Raw genomic sequence first — 17,350 nt, forward strand, 5'->3', positions numbered from 1 at the left:
CCCCCCCTGCCCTGGGAGCTGCGGCCGTGGGCAGGGCCGGACCCCCTGTCAGCTGGTGGGGAAATCTGGGGGTCCCCACCCATCACCCCCGCAGCACCGGACAGGACCGGAGCGGCATCCCAGTGCCACGCCGCCTCCCCAGTGCGCTGTGCCCACGCTGGGGAGGGATCCACTGGTCAGGGAGCTGTGGGGCACGGCCGCTGTCCCCCCGCTGCCCTCCCCGGCGCTATCCCTCCCCATCGCCCACCGTCGCGCCCGAAGTCAAAGAGGGACCAACACCCGTTTCCAAGGGTAGAGGTTATGGACGCCGCCCGTCCTCCAGGCGATCGATGACCTTCAGACGTGGGCGCTGGTGTCGGCACAGGCACGCGCAGTGTGGATCCTGCTGCATCTGCTCCCCGGTGCCTCCAACACCCCCCCGGGCTCTGCCCCCACCCCACGCCGGCCCGTGGGCCCACCCTGGCCAAAACCCGAGCCCATCTCCAGCTCCTGCCGTTCCTCTGAGCGCCTGGGGGGGTGGGATATGCTCTGGGTTGGTGAGCGCAGCCACTATTTCTGATTTTTGTATTTATTCTTCATTTCTGCTGTGAAGTGGGAGTTGGTGCTTGGGTGGACGGTACCGATTCACGGGGGGGGGTTATGGGGCATCCCACGCAGAGCAGGATCCCACCAGTGAGGGGATCCACTGGGGTTTCCCCTCTCTATCAACCAAACTACGGGGAAAGACGCTGAGTCTGTGGGAAAGGGCAGAGGATGCAGAATTCCCAGGCACCGCCGCAGCCGGCTGAAGACAGGCCTTCCAGCTAAAGAGTCGTTTCATCTGGCGATGAGCTGCACGGGGCCTGAGAACGAGCTGTAACGGAAATGAGGATGAGCATCCCCAGGCAGATGAAGGCAAACTGGGGGAGCTGGGGTGCCCGGACAGCCCTTCCCACCCAGGCAGAGCGGCTCTGGGGGGTTGGCACTCTGGGGCTGAGCCACCCCGGGGGCCAGCGGGGCCTGTCTGCCCCCGAGCAGCCGCTGCCGGGACCAGCCCGGGGGGATGTGGAGGTGTTTGTGGTCTCTGCCCCTCACCTGCCCCCCACCACCTACCCGGGGGCTAAATGGAGCAACTTTGGCCAACACCTGCCCGCTGCCAGCTCTGGGAGGGGGGTCCTGGCCTGGGACCCCCCCACATTCACCCCACGCTTCACTTCTAGGCTGAGGATTGCCCCGAGCCTCCTGCAAACAGCTCGTGCACAAGGAGGGGGGCCCTGCAGCTCGGGCTCGGACCAGCCGAAGAGACCATGTGGGGTGAACCCGGCTTTTATTGGGCTTCTCTCGCGGAGCAGAGCGCAGGGAGCCCGGACCCGCCACTGCTCATCGCTGCTGGCCCCCCCTCAGCGCTGCTGTGAGGGAGAACGAACCCACCAGCGCCGGGCTCCCCGTCCCACGCCCAGGCCGTGCACTAGGCTGGGTAAAAGCGCTGCAGAAGCTCCTTCTTGTTGACTTTTCCCATCTGATTGCGCGGGATCTCCTCCACCACGATCAGCTCGGTCGGGATGCTGTAGGGTGCCATGGTCTCCCTGCAACGCAGGAGCGCAGCCCATTACAGTCTGGCAGCTCAGTCCTGGGGGGACCTGTCCTTGCCCCCCTCTCCTGGGAGGACTTTGGCCCCGTGCTGTAGCTCATCTCGGGCCGTTTTGCTCCTGCCTGTGCTCCCTGGTCACACCCCATTCCCGGGTCATCGCTTGTGGTGGTTTGGGCTGGGGATGGACCCTGTTACCAGGACCTGGCTCTGCCTGCCACGTCCAGCCCCAGTGTGGGGGGTGCTCCCTGAGGACAAGACACCCCAAAAAACACCCACCCACCCCTCGGGAGGGGGAACAGAGACCCTTCAGCGAGTTGGAGGCAGAGCCCCTGATGCGGCCTCATCCATCAGTGATGATCTAGACAAGGGGATCGAGTGCCCCCACAGTCAGTTTGCAGAGGACACCCAGCTGGGTGGGAGTGTTGATCCTTGAGGGTGGGGAGGCTGCAGGGAGACCTGGATAGACTGGAGAGATAGGCTGAGCCCAGCTGGGGGAGTTTCACTGAGGGCAAATGCCGGGGGCTGCCCTTGGGCCACAACAACCCCCAGGGGGGCTACAGGCCTGGGGAGGGGCGGCTGGAGAGCTGCCGGTCAGAGAGGGACTGGGGGGGCTAACTGATTGATAAGGAGCCAGCAGTGTGCCCAGGGGGGCAAAAGGCCAACGGCATCCTGGCTGGTGTCAGCACTGGCGTGGCCAGCAGGGACAGGGAAGGGATCTGAGCCCTGGGCTGGGCACTGGGGAGGCCACCCCTCGATTCCTGGGTTCAGTGTTGGGCCCCTCACCCCAAAAAGGCCAATGAGTGATCGAGCGTGGCCAGAGAAGGGCAACGGAGCTGGGGCAGGGTCTGGAGCACAGGTCTGCTGGGGAGCGGCTGGGGGAACTGGGGGGGTTCAGTCTGGAGAAGAGGAGGCTGAGGGGAGACCTCCTGGCCCTCGGCAACTCCCTGCCAGGAGGGGGCAGAGAGGGGGGATGAGTCTCTGGAGCCAAGGCCCCAGCGCCAGGCCCCGAGGGAATGGCCTCAAGCTGCCCAGGGCAGGGTCAGGCTGGCTCTGAGGAAGGATTTCTGTGCAGAAGGGGCTGTTGGGCGTTGGAATGGGCTGCCCAGGGCAGGGGGGAGTCCCCGGGATCCCTGGAGGGGTTGAAGAGTCGGGCTGAGCCAGCGCTGAGGGATCTGGTGGGCTTGGGAACGGTCAGGGTGAGGGTCATGGCTGGGCTGGAGGAGCTGCAGGGGCTTTTCCATCCCAGGTGATTCTGGGATTCTGTGAAACTCCTCGTTAGAGCCAGCACAGGAAAACAGCTCAGCAGCGTGATGGATGCTGGACCCACACGTGTCCTGGGTGCCAGTCCCTGAGGACTGAGACTGGGGTGGGGGGGACGACACACAGCGGGGTGTCTTCCCGCTGCGGGAGCGAGTCTGAGCACGGAGCATCATCCCTGTGCCCTCTGCAGAGCAGAGGGGGGGTTCTCCTGCCTTCTGCTGCCTGTGTGTCACCAACCTGGGGCCGTGCCCAGCTCCGGCAGCGTCCTGGCACCGACTCTGATGCGAGGTGCCAAGTCTGCTGAGCCCTTCAACCATCACCCGGGCGTCCTCCCCCCGCCCGCCACCAGCACCCCCCACCATATGGACGCCTCTAACTCAGGATGGCGCCTGTCGCCGGGAAGCACGATTGGAGGCGAAAGCCGCCAAATGAATCACTCTGAAGAGGGACATGTGTCTCCTGCCAGGGAGTGCGAGAAAAAGGGCCAAACGAATGTAAGTGACATAAAAAATAAAGGGGAGAGACAGGGCGAAGGGAAGAGGAGGGGGGGAGGCAGCTGGAGCCGTGCCTGGGCAGGGAGCAGCAGCCCCCGAGGAGCCCGGGTGGGCGGGCGGCTCCAACCCTCCGAGGGTTTTTCTTTCAAGGGCTCCTGCCCTCGCTCTGCACAGGCAGAACAGCAGCGCGTCTGCTCCAGAGCTGGGGACGGCGAGGACAAGGGGGAGGACACCCCAGCTTGCAGCCCCCCCTGCCCTGCACCAGAGACCAACACCCGGGTGACCCACAAAGCGCAGCCACGGGCGGTGGATGAATGGATCTGCTGGGGTCACGGATGTCCCTGCCGGGAGGATTAGGGATGAAGATCTCCCGTCCCTGCTCTCCATCACCCCCGTGCTGAGGCCGGGGAGGGTCCTGGCTGGAGAACCCTGAAGCACCAGGAGCCTGGGCTGACCAGGAGGGGCTGAGCCTGGCCGAGAAGGGACATCTTAGTCTGCAAGAGGACATCAGTTAAATCAAGCAAAAGCTGCTGGTGGCCGTGAGCCGCCCTGGGAGAAGGAGAAGGAGGAGGAGGAGGAGGAGTCCCAGGCCAGCAGCAGCCAGAGGGTTAATGTGTGTGCAGCAGCAGGAGGGACACCCTGGCAAGGTCTTGGCCCCTCTGCCCAAGCAGCGACCTGGTGTGGGTTTGGTTTCTTTGTTTGCTTCTTTTCCCCTGCGAGGTGACTGTTTAATCAGAGCAGCAGCCGGCCAGCCAGCGTCTTCCTCGCATTTGCTAAATCGCAGTCCCCCAACTGTGATTTTTGCAAATCCAGGGGAAATCTTTAATTGGCTGCTGTGCAGCCCCTGATGAAACAAGTGCTCCTGCCGCTTACAAAATAGCGCCAGCCTCGCCAAAAATATCCGCAGCCCGAAGGAGGGAGCTGCCAGGAAAAGAAAGAATCTGCTATTAAATATTTTGCTAATGGAATATTAGCGATAAACCCAGTGATTCTGCTTCCTGGCTCCCGCCTGCTCAGGCTCCCAGGGCTGATGCCTGAAATCTCAGCGTGCGCCAATCTCTGCCCGACTGGAAGGAGAAGGTGCCGGTTTTAATGCCGAAGCCTCGCAGGATGGCAGGCGGCTGCTCTGTGCCCCGCTCCTTGGTACTGCGGTGACTCCAGGGAGAGTCCACGAGCCCTGGTGCCCCCCCTCTCCAGGGGAGAGGTCTCTGGGATAACTGGGGGCTGGGCTGGGCTGGCTTCTAGTGGGTAGGAAGGCAAGTGAGGAGCGACTGCAGCAGAGCTGAGCAAATGTTCTTGCTGCTGAGAAAACACGAAGCTTCACCTGCCCCTGCCCTGGTGCTTGCTCTGTGCTTTCTGCCAGCAGCTGGGCTCGGGGCTGCGAGGTAAGAGCCACTTGGCTGCAACGTGCAGGTCGTTTATCAAAGGCACTTTTGGGGCGAGAGGCCCATTTATTCCCATTATCTCACGTGCCCAGTGACCTCCTGCTTGGAGCTGTGGCCTTTTCTCCATCCCTAGAGCCTGAGGCACTACGTGGCTGTCAGTCACCCCTTCACCCCTCCTCTGACATGGCCCTGCCGTGCTCCTCCCCGCGGGATCTTACCTGGCCCAGTCCTTCAGGTCCTTCACCGAGAGCATCTCGCCCTTGCGCAGCTGCACGACAGCACTGACCCGCTGGCCCCAGACCATGTCCGGGGGCCCGATCACAGCTACGTCTGCAGAGAGAGCAGAGCACTCGGGTGGAGAAAGCCGAGCGATTTCTGGGGTTGGGGACGGGGTAGAAGAGGGGTTCAGCACCGCTGGTAGCTGCTGGCAGCAGCGGTGCGCAGGGAGGAGGATGCTGTGGGATGTTAGTACAGGAAACCACCAGGACCTTGGTGCTGACACCATTTCCAAGAACGGAGCTTTTCACCACAGAAAAAGGCAGAAAGCCCCATGGTTTGAGCAATTCAGTCAAGAGGGAGGGGTAGGATGTACAGAGGGGCGTGGAGCTGGGGGCACCGCTTCCACCCCCTCGTACAGGGTCACGCACAGGGGCAGGACAGATTTAATTCTAGTCTCAGTTCCAAATTCAGACAGGAGCTGCTGTGGGCTTCACAGGTTTGAAACGCAGCTTGCTCTTGGGGAAAGCGGGGAAGAGCCCCCAGGCACGAGGCCTCGGGCAGCCCCACGTCGGCGCTGAGCCAGGGCTGTCACTAGAGCCAGGCCCCCACACACCGTCCCCTCTGGGCACGGGCCCGGGGAGGAGCAGCCTCATACCTGCGATGTGCGGGTGGGCGAGCAGATGACGCTCCACCTCCAGAGCGCTGATTTTGAACCCCCCGTTTTTGATGATGTCTACTGAGGTGCGGCCCTTGATCCAGTAAACGCCGTCTTTGTAGGCTGCTGTGTCTCCTGAAAAGCAAAGCGGGCTCCGTCAGCGCCGTCCCCTTGCCACTCCTCTGCCTGCCCGGCCACATGGACGTGCCGCGGCACGTGGGGAAAGCTCAGCGCAATGGTGACGAGCGTCTCTGCAACGGCCCCGGGAATCACAGAATCACAGAAACATTCTGGTTGGAAAAGCCCCTCGGGATCATCGAGTCCAACCCTCAGCCCGACTCTACAGTTCTCCCCTACCCCACATCCCCCCACAGCTCATCCCAACGGCCCTTAAACCCCCCCAGGGATGGGGACTCCCCCACCCCAGGCAGCCTGTTCCACTCTGACCACTCTTTGAAAAATGTTTTCCTAATGTCCAGTCTGACCCTCCCCTGCTGGAGTTTAAAGATGGTGTCAGCCTCCCCCGCACGACAGGCTGCTCCTGGGGACACGCAGAGGGGAGACAGCCGCTGCTTTTCTGCGGGGGGAGAGGGAAGGCGGTGGCTCTGCCCCCAGAATTCCTTCAGTATGGAAGCAATGAGAGCAGGAGCCATCGCTGCAGGTTCCCCAGCGCACTCTCCACCCGGACCACAAGACAAGAAGGCTCCAGCTCGGCCCCTTCCTCATCTTCCTGGCCATCACCCATCACAAAGGCTGCCCCATCCCGGCAGAATGTGACTCCTGCTGGTCCTCTGCCATCACCGGGGCTGCTCAGCCCCCATCGCATCGTCCCCAGCCTCCGCTTCCTCCCACCCACCAGGCGATGAGACACGCACCTCTGGGTGCCTGTGAAAACCCCGGTGGGTCTTCCCCAGCGGCTCCAGCAGCGTGTGTGCGCCCCAACCGCAGCCCCCAGCCCCCCCAGCTCTGGGGAACTGCAGCTGGTAACACCACGGCTTGCAAAGCGGGGTCCCCCCAGGACTCCTGCCTGGCTACTGCTGATATAAAAAAGGTGAGGGACGACATGGGGAGGATGAGGCTGTCCTGAGCAACACGTTGGATGCGACCTGTCCTTTCTGCCGGGGGGAGAAGGTGTGCGGCAGGTGTGAGGCGGCAATTAGCCGCTCGCGCCGAGGCTGGGAAGATTGAGGAGAGAGGTCATGTCAGCACAACCTGGCTAAATGCTTAACAAGCTGGTGCACTTTGATAGCTACTTAAGATGATTACTCACATCCTGCTAATAGAGCCTTTGCCAACCGGTGGGCGAGGGGGGGGGCCGGGGGACCTCGCATTTCCATTTCAGAGCCTTGATGGCAGCACCAGGGGGGCCCTTAGCTCCCCCCCACGCGTCAGCCTCCATCCTCTCCTTAATGATACGCGCTGCCATTGTGTCCACACACCCGGCCCGCTCCCCGCTGCGGCTTCGCTGGCGGATCTCATTTCACCGCCGGCTGGGAAGCTCAAAGGCGGAGATGAGACGGAGATTGCCAGCAGGAAAAAGCAGCTTCCAACCTCGCAGGGTGAACCAGCACCGCTGGGGCTGCAGGAGTTCCCACGCTCGCTTGCCTTGCCCCCCCTCCCCGGCCCGTCCAGGCATGTGTTCAAAATCCAGGGAATGAGGACAGGCCGGGGTCCTGCACCCCAACACCCCCGCGGCCGGGAGCCCGCTGAGCCGGGAGATCTGCTGAATTTGGGTGAGATCAGTGCAAGGAGCACGTGGGCTCTGGTACGGGTCACAACCCGGGGACTTTGTTGGGTGGCCCAGGGAAGAGCCCCCCCGCTGCCGGGGGCTGTGTGAACCCCTGTCCTCTCCTTCAGAGATGAGGAACCCTCTGCCCCGGGGGACTCCCGGCAGCGGGGGTGAGCATGGCTGAACCCCACCTCTGCCTCGCTCCCCTCCCTCCCAGTGCTCCTCCTGGCCCTCCCAGTGCCACTTCGCGGCGCTCCTGGCACACCTTCCCCCCGCTCAGGTATCGTGGGACGTGTCCACCAGCTACACGGCTTAACAAAACCCCGTCTCCAGCTCACCGCCGGCACGCAAAGACAGCGAACGCCCGGAGATATACGGTGTCAGAGGAAGGAAATATCCCAATCAGTCCTGAAACGGGGGCTGCTCCCCGAAAGAGCCGTGTCCCCACTCGGCTGGCGCATCTTGCTCAGTTCAGCCGGGGAATGATTAATGGCTCCTGTATTTGCCTGCCTGCCTCCTGGCACTCTTGTGGATGTTGAAGGCTGTCTGGAATATTTTAAAAGTTGTGGGAGAGTTTTAAACTTGGGCTCTCGGGGTGTTTGGCTGCTCGGGGTTGAAAGGAATTCATGACTGCTGTGATAAACTACCTTCTGCGCCCAGTATCACTGTGGCATGTGTGACTGACACAGGACCGGAGAGTGAACATTAATTAAAACGTGGCACTGGGGGACCACGAGCTTGCGGCAGGGAGATCAGGAGCTGCTTATTCATACAGAGAAGACAGGGAGAGGAGAGGGAATTCAGACCTGGTTCAATGACACACAGTTCCCACGTCGCTCTTCGGGGTTTAAGCACACGAAAGCTGCCACATTTGCATTTTCCCAGCTCCGTGATGGGGGGAACAGTGCCAGGGCCAGGTCCAAGGGACAGCTGGGTCCGTGAGACAGACCTGGGTGGGGGAAGGAGATTCCTCTGCACCACAGTCTCCTGATGTGAAAGCTGAAGGGCTCTGTGCCTGCTCGGACGACTCGCTCCCCTTATCTCTCCTTGCAGCGAGTGAGGGCTGAATTCACATCCCCATGTGCCCTTGAGTCTGTCAGGGAGGCGTCAGCCAGGGCTGATTTCTCTAGAGCCTGTCTACAAGGCAAACTGCCAGGGCAGAGCCCGTCACCGGGGCCCCGTCTCTGCCCCGCTCCATCCCCCATGCACGGGGGGAGCAGGACACACAAACCCCAGTGCTCACTGGCCTCAGACCCCGTTTCCAGCGAGGGAAGTCCCTGGTGCTTTGCTCGCGGCAGCGGGATTTCAGGGCATGGCTGTACCACAAGGAAACCCCTGAGCTGGCACCAGCCTGAGCTCCCGGGGCCCTGTGGAGGGTCTGGCCCAGCCCCACAGGCCCTGCTGAGGTGATGTGGGGGCTGCGCTGGGGCCTGGTGTAGGAGCAGGCTCGTTAGGGCGGGTGCTGGAGGAGACTCGTTAGGCTGGGTGCTGTGCCCAGCTGGCGAGCAGCAGGAGCAAGGCTGGCTGGTGGCTACCTGGTGTGAGCATCCCTGCGTGGCCATCACCATCATCCCTGCATGGCCATCACCAGCATCCCTGCGTGGCCATCACTATCATCCCTGCGTGGCCATCACCAGCATCCCTGCGTGGCCATCACTATCATCCCTGCGTGGCCATCATCATCACCCCTGCATGGCCATGGCCATCACCCCTGTGCAGCCAGCCGCTGCCTCCTCAGCTCTGGCAGGAGCACGGGCAGGATCTGCTCACAGCTGCCTGCAGAGATGTGCCCCGCGCTCACGGAAGTGCTGCTGCCAACTGTGAAAAGTGCTTTTCGAAGGAGACGCACTCTGCAGGCCCTCGCCTTCCCAGATGTTCCCCACACAGCCGGGGATGGGAGGAAGAGTCATTCCAGCTTGGGCATGAAGAGGCAGGGGAGGCCCCCTCCTCGCCGCTCACCTTCCACCCCCACGCTCCCCACGGACGCCGTCGCTGCCTCTCGCGCGGATCAGACGTGGCGGGTGGGTCACATTATTATTGTGATCATCGTCAGCTTCTGGGACGAGCTCTGCAATTTCCCCCCATCTCTTCCTTTCTGTCTCCTCTCTCCCGCAAGCTGAGCAGCAGGGTCTCGCTGTCACTTCCCGCGCTGACAGGACAGAGCTGGCTCCGGGGGACCACGGGCCGCCGAGGACAGGCACATTACCCTCTGCCCCGCGCCATCTGCTACCAGCCGAGCACATCAAGACGGCGTCTGCGCCGGCACATCCAGCGCAGCAACGCGCTCGCTGCCTCCCAGGCCAGCGGGGATTTCCTGGGCCACTGAGACTAGTTAAAAGGCTGCTGTCGTTTGCTTAATGACTCTTCCCCACATGCTGCCTTTAAACAGCGTTAAGAGCGTCATTTCCAAACCTGGCACTGCCCCGAGGGCCTGTGGCAAGGGTTGTGCCCATCTCCCCGGAGCTTCCGACGTGCACCCAGCCCCCCCATCCCTCGCCCAGCAGCCTCTGAGCGCTTTGCACAGCGTGGGTACCCCCTCCCCGGTGGGCAGGGGCAACAGAGGCAATGGGGGGGGGGGCATTTCTGAGTGGGGAATACAGCTCTCCCCCCATGAGATGCCACCGCCTTCCAAATCACACTTCTGGTGATGCTCCTTTGAAGTCAGCCACGGCCGTGGCTCCCCGGGAGCCCCCAGTGCCTCAGCGCATGGGCAGGAGGATGCTGTGAAGCACCTGCGTGATCCTGCTCCGGAATCACCAGCTCTTCTCGTGCCCTTGCTACCGCCTGGCCACCCTGCCTCTCCTGGCAAGCCTCCCTCGGGGCAGAGCTCCCACGTGTCCAGCCTGGCCAGGAGCCCCAGGGCTGTTGCGAGCCCGGTCAGCCTGCAGATACACCTCATCCTTCGGCCTCGTGCCCCTTCTGCCTCCGGAGCTGCCCCGTCCCACTCTGCTTTCAGGAGGACTGACATGAGCAGTGAGACACCCTCGGGAACGGTGAACCCCCCCGAGCCCCCCATCACCTCTCCATCCTCGCTCCCAAAGCCTGTCCCGCCCTCCAGCACAGGAACCGGCCCAGCAGCAGGGTCGGGGCAGCCCTGCCCGTGCTGAGATGCTTCTCGCAGCACGGAGCCAGAAACAGTATTTCCTTCCTCGCAGCCAGCTGCGTGGGGAAGGGGATTTTGGCTGATGAGAAGATTACGGTCTGTGACACCACATCTCCGCCTCTGCTTGCCCGGGCCACCTCCAACCGGGCTCCTTTCATCAGACAAAGCAGGCAGCGGCAGAAGCCTCCGTCGCACGTGGCTCGGCCCCGGTGCTGCAGCGCAGCTGATGCTGGCGAGGCCATGGGATTATTGTTTCCCTGACAGCAGCCGTCACCGCTACCTTTGGATGTGTTTCAAGATGCTCAGTGGGCATCTGTTCTGCGAAATGTTAAAGGCTCTGCTGAGCTGCATACTGAACAGGCTGTGCCGGGTGGGCTGCACTTTGCTGGAGTTTCAGACGATTACATATCTATATAAATATATATAGAAAAAAATCATAGAATGGGTTGGGTTGGAAGGGAGCTTAAAGATCATCTAGTTCCAAGCCCCCTGACATGGGCAGGGACACCTTCTACTAGCTCAGGTTGCTCAGAGCCCCATCCAATCTGGCCTGGCTTTTATATAAAATATATATATATGTTTTAATATAAGAAGATTTATGTTTTTTATATAAATATATGTTTTTATATAAAAATATATATGCTTTTATATTAAAAGTATTTTTTTATATACCTTAAAGCAAACTGTAGACATCTCCATCAGCCTGCAGACTCAGTGAGCACCACAGCATGCCGACCATGGAGGCCACACGCTGGCATGAACCACACCACCAGGCGCTGATGAAAGCCCATTTCTAGGCTACTTTTATTTCAAAAACGAGGCTTTTGGGTAAGATCTATTTATAGGGAAGGGTTGTCTATAGATCCTCACTTGGCAGTGGTCGCTGGGCTGTAGGTGTGTGCCTTACCCAAACAAACTCTAGAAAGTAGTTAAGCTGTGATGGAGACCCTCCTTCCAAACTCAAACTCCGGAGGTTTCTACAAGGAGGTCCTTCAAGTTGCAAAATACTTGTTGCAAAGATGAAAGGGCTCTTGTGACTCTGCCACTCCGGCCCTTAGTTTGTGCCCCTCCTTCGCAGAGCGGGGAGATCTCCCAGGGAGTAACACGGTGCCCGAGCTGCTTTCCCAGCACGTGTTGGCCAAGAGCAAACCTGCCCCGGAGCTCCTGTGCCAACACCCTCACCCACGGGTCAGCTTGTTCCTGGCCAACACGGCGACGTTTCTATAGCAAAGGTGTCATGAGGAAACATTTGAACCAACTGTTGACCAAGAGGATGTTTTGGCTGGGGAAATGACCGGCTGCTCCAGCTGTGCCCAGAGGGAAAACAACCCCAAGGCAGCGCTGATCCCACCGACAGGCACAATACCTGCTCTTGTGGGGGGTCTTTGAAGCGGGTTTTTTTTTCCCCCCCCCCCAAACTTCAGGAGAATCCCCTGCTGGCAGCTGCTCCCCTGGCAGCCGATCCCTCATTTCCAGTGATGAGACCGACCGAGGCGCTCGCCCTCCTGCATTCCTCTGCACTGCCTGTACCTGGAGAACTGCTGCTCTTGCCAAAGGAGCGTGTCGGGGGGACGGTGAGCTCCCAGCTGGCAGACCCCTGGGAAGCAGTCAGAATAATCAGTCTTTGCCCTTCTCCGGTGTCTTTCAGGCGAGGATCTCCAAGCACGCCGATCCGGAGGCTAATTAGGCAGAAACGGGAACAGCTGGCAGGACAGCAGCGGGATGCGAAGGGCCTCGATGGCTGCTCACACCGCAGAGCAGCGGGCAGGAGGTTGTGCATCACTCTCTGCTCTACCCTGGGATTAACTCTTCCCTGTCTCCCGCTTCCCTAAAATGGCTGTTGATGCTCCTGGTCCATCCCAGGCTGAGGCAGAGCTCACTCTCTGGCAAAGACACACACATTGGTGATTAAGACGATGATTTATTTTTCCAGGCAGGATTGGTCCAACATTCTGGGCAGGCAGTGAAGAGCCTGAGCCCTGATCCTGATGCTCTCACGGTGGAGAGAGCAGAGCAAAAACCGAGGGGGGCTCAAACCCCCTTTTCCTGCACAGGGCTTTGCGGGAGGGAGCCTCAGTCCCCGGGCTAGAACACGGGGGCACGCAGGGGCCCAGCCATGGCTTGTGGTGGCCACCCTGCCCACTCAAAGGCAGTTGTGGGGCCACAGCTGGCAGGCACGTCCTCCCACCTTTGGGTACAGCTTCTCATGCCTGCAGATTAGGTTCATCCTGAGCTGCTACACACAGAAATGCTCCTTCCTGCTCCCAGCACCAAGCTTTCACCCTCCTGCAGCAACCAGCTCCACGTGCCCATCACGCCTCCCATGGAGGAGTGCCCCTCTTCACCAGTTTCAAGTTTCCCTGCTCTTTCCGGGTCGGTTCAGCATCTCACTGGTCTCCTAAACCCATGGAAATGATATTTCTGGAGGTAACACAGACACAGTGGGAGCGGGAAGCCGCAGAGCGTGGCATGGCAGTGGCACTTCCCACCCCTCTGGGCACAAGCTCCCCGCCTGGCTCCCAACACCAAGCCCAGTGCTCAAGAAAATGTTTTTTCTCCCGCTGCCAGAGGCTCCCGCGCTTGGGAAAAGCCACGTGAGATGTGGGGTGGACAACTGATTCGAAGGCAAGTGCTAAAAGCCGTCTGTGGGGATTAGATAATCTTTCTGCGGCCAAGTGCCCACCTTGATGGGCAGAGGGATGGGAGCCTGAGCGATATGTCTCCGTAACGGACACAAACCTTTCCCTCCCCCCACACAATGAAAACTGCATCAATAGATCCCCCATCTGCTCACATACATCACACACTTCACTCCAGTTTATTAGCTGGAATAAATCATAAATATTTCATTATATATCAACGACGCCCGACTCCGGGAAGGCGCAATCCATCACCTCGACACTCCTTGCGACCTGCCGCCATGCAATAAGCTTTCCAGTCTATTAAACAAGATTGATACAGTGAGCTAGGATGGACTAGGGGAATTTATTTATGGAGTGCCGGGAGCGGGAGGGCACCAAACGCGTGGTGCCGCACGGACAAACTGGGGCAGCTCCCGCTAGCCCCTTGGGCCAGAGAGCCCTGGAGCAGCAAGAGGCAGAGCCCTCCCCTGAGCGTGCCGTGGGGCCCAGGCTGGAGCCCAAAGCAGGATGGGGGCCCCTGTCCTCAGCACCCCCCGCTCATCAGCACAGGGAGCAGAGCCCGGAGCTGCTGTGGCTGCAGCAGAGCAGGAGCTGCTGTCCCACCCTGGTGCAGAGGTTCCTCGGGGCTATGGGAGCTGGTGCGCCCACAAATACCGTAGCGTGAGGATTTTGCTACTCCTTGTAGCTCCAGGCTCATTTTAATGCCACGCTTTCTCCTTCTGCCCGCCATGAAAAGTTCTCCAGCAGCAGTGCAACCAGAGCGACCTCCACCGCCACGTCCCATCGTGTGCTTCACCCTCGCGACCTTACAACGCTCCCCCAAGCTGCCGTCACCTCCCCTCCATCAGAGGTGCAAAGATTAAGTAAGGGTGATCTTGGCACCCTCGGCTCCTCAGCTGCTGCTCTTCCCATGCCGGAGCTGATGGAAAGCCCAGCACCAGCCCAGCAGAAGCATCTTCCTCCAAGAGGCACCTTGTAGATCAGCCCCCAGCTCAGGAATCTGACCTCATGCACCCAAGGGAGACCTCGTCTCCCCAGGCCACATCTTCAGGAGCACCAGCACCACTGCTGTGGTAACTCTCCGGCTGAATACTGGCCGTGCAACCCCAGGAACTGATGAGTTACCGAGTCCTGATGGATGCTCTGCAAGATGCTAACCTGGCACGCGGTAACCCGGAGCCTCTCCACCATGCACGGAGCTGCTGGGATTGATTGGAGGCAGCCCTGCTCCTGAAGGGATTGACACAGCCTCGGCAACGATGATCTATGTGTACATATCTATTTAATGAAATGCTAAATGATAGGCTAAGTAACAGAAGCAACTTTAGCTTGATTTATTGCATGGAAATGACTAACGTTTGTCGCTGCTGTCAGCCATCTTGGCTAAGAACAGAGGTTACGAGCACAAATTGTAGCTAATTAACAGTAATTAGCACTTCTGAAATTCTGGATTTTGGCTCCTTCGCAGAGGCCCGGCTGCGCTGCAGCGCGTGTCCCAGCTCACGTAGGTCACCTGCCCAGGCTGCCGCAGGCTTGTCACCCCTCCCCACTCATCCCACACCCACCCCAGCACTTCAGCACGGACGGGCTCGGAAACCAGGGGCCTCTCCCAGCCCTGCTCCAGGGCCCCTCTGCTCCCCCCTCGGCCCCGCGCGCTTCCGCCGGGCAGGACAACCCCGGGCATCAACGTTACCCAGAGCCAACCCCGATCTCATCCCTTCTGCAGGGTCTTGGATCCTCTTCTGAGTTACAAGGGGACCTGAGAAAGTTCCTGTTAGTTCTGATCCAGGGCGTAAAGCTGAAATGTTGAACTTCTGCTTTCCACACACCTTTTCCCCCCTGCGCAGACCGCGATGGTGAGACCTGCCGAGCTCTGGCCTGCTGCCGGAGCCTGCCACAGCGGCTCTGTGGGGCTACTTGAGTCCATCTACACTCACCCGGTCGCTTGGACCAGCAAAATGCCTTCCCTGGGCTCACAAAAGACAATGCCCAAAACTAAAGGGGCCGCTTCTGCAGGGGCATGGGGCTGCTCCGGGGCGCCGCGGTGTACCGAGGGTTTGGTGTGCGCCGCAGTCATTAATAAAGCATCAAAGGCTCCTGCGGGGGAGAGTTTGAAACTTCTTCAAAAAAACACATGCATATTAATAATGCACCAATTATTCATGAGGAAATCTCGTCCGTCTCCCCTCCCCAGTAAGTTCCAGGGCTCCTGTTTGCTCGGGTGCTGCCTGGGTGCTGTGCAAACGCCCTTCCCAGTGACCCAGCCCAGCCCAGCAGAGCCACGGGCAGCAGCTCTCCGCTGGCACGGCACGGCCCCTCAACGCTCTCGCTGGCAGCAGCCTGACCTATCTGCTCCCCATCTTGCTGCCAAAACCCTCCAGCGGAGCCGGGGAGTGGAAGAGGAGCGTGGCGGGGCAGCTGCAGCCCTCAGATACGTCCCTGCGGTCGGCCGGAGGCAGGTCAGCTGGGGAGGAGCGGGCTGCTCTCCTCGCGGGTCCCACCGACTGGTGCCGGGTGTTGGAGAGCTTGGTGAGCCCCAGTGCTGCTGTGGGGGCGCTGAGGGGGCTCCTAGAGTAAACCCCAGCCCAGAGCCTCCTCAAGGGCCAGAGCAAGCTCTGCCTCAACCCCCCTGGAAGCAGGGAGACCTTCACGGTCCGGTCAGACGGAGGGTCTGGGAGGGGGACTCCTGCTCTCCAGGCACCGAGCTCAGCCCAGCACGGGGAGGTTTGTCTTACCTTCACTGCAAACTGCCCAGCGGTGGTGGGAGCCTGGGAGGGACACCCAGAGACACTGACATAATGAGGATGATACTGGTTGCTCCCACGCCTCCCCCCAGAACAATATCTGAGAGTAATAGGTGTCTGTCACGCTTTGCGGGCCACCGTCCGCTGAGGCAGAGCAAGATTTTGACGCTGTTACAGATTTCTACCTGCGTGAAATCTGGAGGTAATTTAATGGCTCACGAGAAAGGAAATAAATCTATTAGAACAGAATCGCTGTTTGTTTACGTATCTTGCCACGAACATCACCACGAGCAGCAGCAGCAGCAGGTGTATGTGCACACACCATTTATTTACATAATAAAATTGCCAAGTAGATTTGTAGCTCAGGGGCATCCTTGCCTCTCCGAGCGCGTGCCTAACTCCCATTAGCACTAATGGCAGGCGCTGTGTGCTCAGCAAGCAGGGAACAGACCCTCCGACTGCCCTGATGGCTGCTACAAAGAGATGGAGGGATGCAAACGTCTCAATGTGTCGGTTCCTCTCCCCCGGCTCGGTCAGGGGATGGGAATTGCATCGCAGCTTCAAGCTGCTTTGCAGTCCTCCCCATCTGCAAGAGCTGTCGGATCTGCTGCGAGCTGCCTGCTCTCGGGAGCGAGGGGGTTAAGCAACTGATCCCCACTCTCAAAACTCCTCCAGAGACCCCTGGAGCATCCAGCATAAGGGAAAAAGAAAAGTAGGAAAAAAAAAAAAACTTCAACAAACCAGCCTGGAATGAATTCCTGTCATGCTCTGCAAAGGGGAAGTTTGTTTGTATTCCACAGGCAGCAGCGCTGAGCCTGCTGTCAGAGCCACGCTGGGAGAAAGGGCAAAACCCTGCCGAGATGAAAGAATGTGAAGCACTGGTACAGCCTCCCCTGGCATTTACACCTGGAAAAAAAAAAAAAAACAACAAACCCACTCAAGGGCATCTCACAAAGAGCTTTGCTAATAAGGCACTCCTCCTCACGCTGTGTGGAGCGGGAGATGGAGAGGTGCTGGGAACACTGGCAGCATCCCCAGGTACCCGGGAGGTGAAAGCTGCAGATAAGACAAGTCTGATTTCAAGGCAGTAATCCTTGGCTGTGCTTTCCCCCACTCTGCTTCCAGCTGGGGACTGGGGGGCTCAGGGACCTGCTGCTGAACAGACCAGGAGTGCAGCTACCCCTTGTCTCGGCTGAGAAATTGGGGATGCCTTCCCCTCACACCTGTCATTTTAAAAGGTTCCTCGAGCTTACTGTGCCCCTGAGGCAGCAGGGTGAGAAGCCGGGGTGATGCCCGCTGACCCCCTGCTGCACCACGCTGACCTGCCTCTGCTGCCAAAGGCCGTTTCTCCTGGATCCGAGGAGAGGCTGGATCCGAGCGCTCAGCCCAGCGCGGGAGAGAAGGAATTTTGGCAGGGGGAATCAACCTCCTGTCACGTAGTCCTGCCTCACTGGGCCTTCATGCAAGATTCACCCCAAGGGTGCATCTTCTGGTCACTCTGGTTTTAAAGAACTGATGTTCCAAAGAGAAAAAAAGTGCAGGGAATTAC

General features: G+C 59.8%; 1 protein-coding gene across 5 annotated transcripts in view; it reads right to left on the minus strand.

The window, feature by feature from the left end:
• Positions 1-233: 233 nt before the first annotated feature.
• Positions 234-17,350, minus strand: part of ACSF3 (acyl-CoA synthetase family member 3) — a 63,377-nt gene continuing 46,260 nt past the window's right edge. For 4 of the 5 annotated variants that reach the window (XM_026857066.1, XM_026857068.1, XM_026857070.1 and 1 more), the window contains exons 8-10: positions 5,584-5,718; positions 4,928-5,039; positions 1,329-1,565 (exon numbers count right to left, since the gene is read on the minus strand). In XM_026857066.1, the coding sequence (XP_026712867.1) occupies positions 1,448-1,565; positions 4,928-5,039; positions 5,584-5,718 (365 nt within the window). In that variant the 3' untranslated portion in view covers positions 1,329-1,447. Of the gene's footprint in view, positions 854-1,328; positions 1,566-4,927; positions 5,040-5,583; positions 5,719-17,350 lie in introns of those variants that run through there. The other variant, XM_026857071.1, reaches the window with a different exon arrangement.

This window comes from Athene cunicularia (assembly GCF_003259725.1).
Source record: "Athene cunicularia isolate RWA chromosome 11 unlocalized genomic scaffold, athCun1 chr11_part2, whole genome shotgun sequence".
Classification (NCBI taxonomy): domain Eukaryota; kingdom Metazoa; phylum Chordata; class Aves; order Strigiformes; family Strigidae; genus Athene; species Athene cunicularia.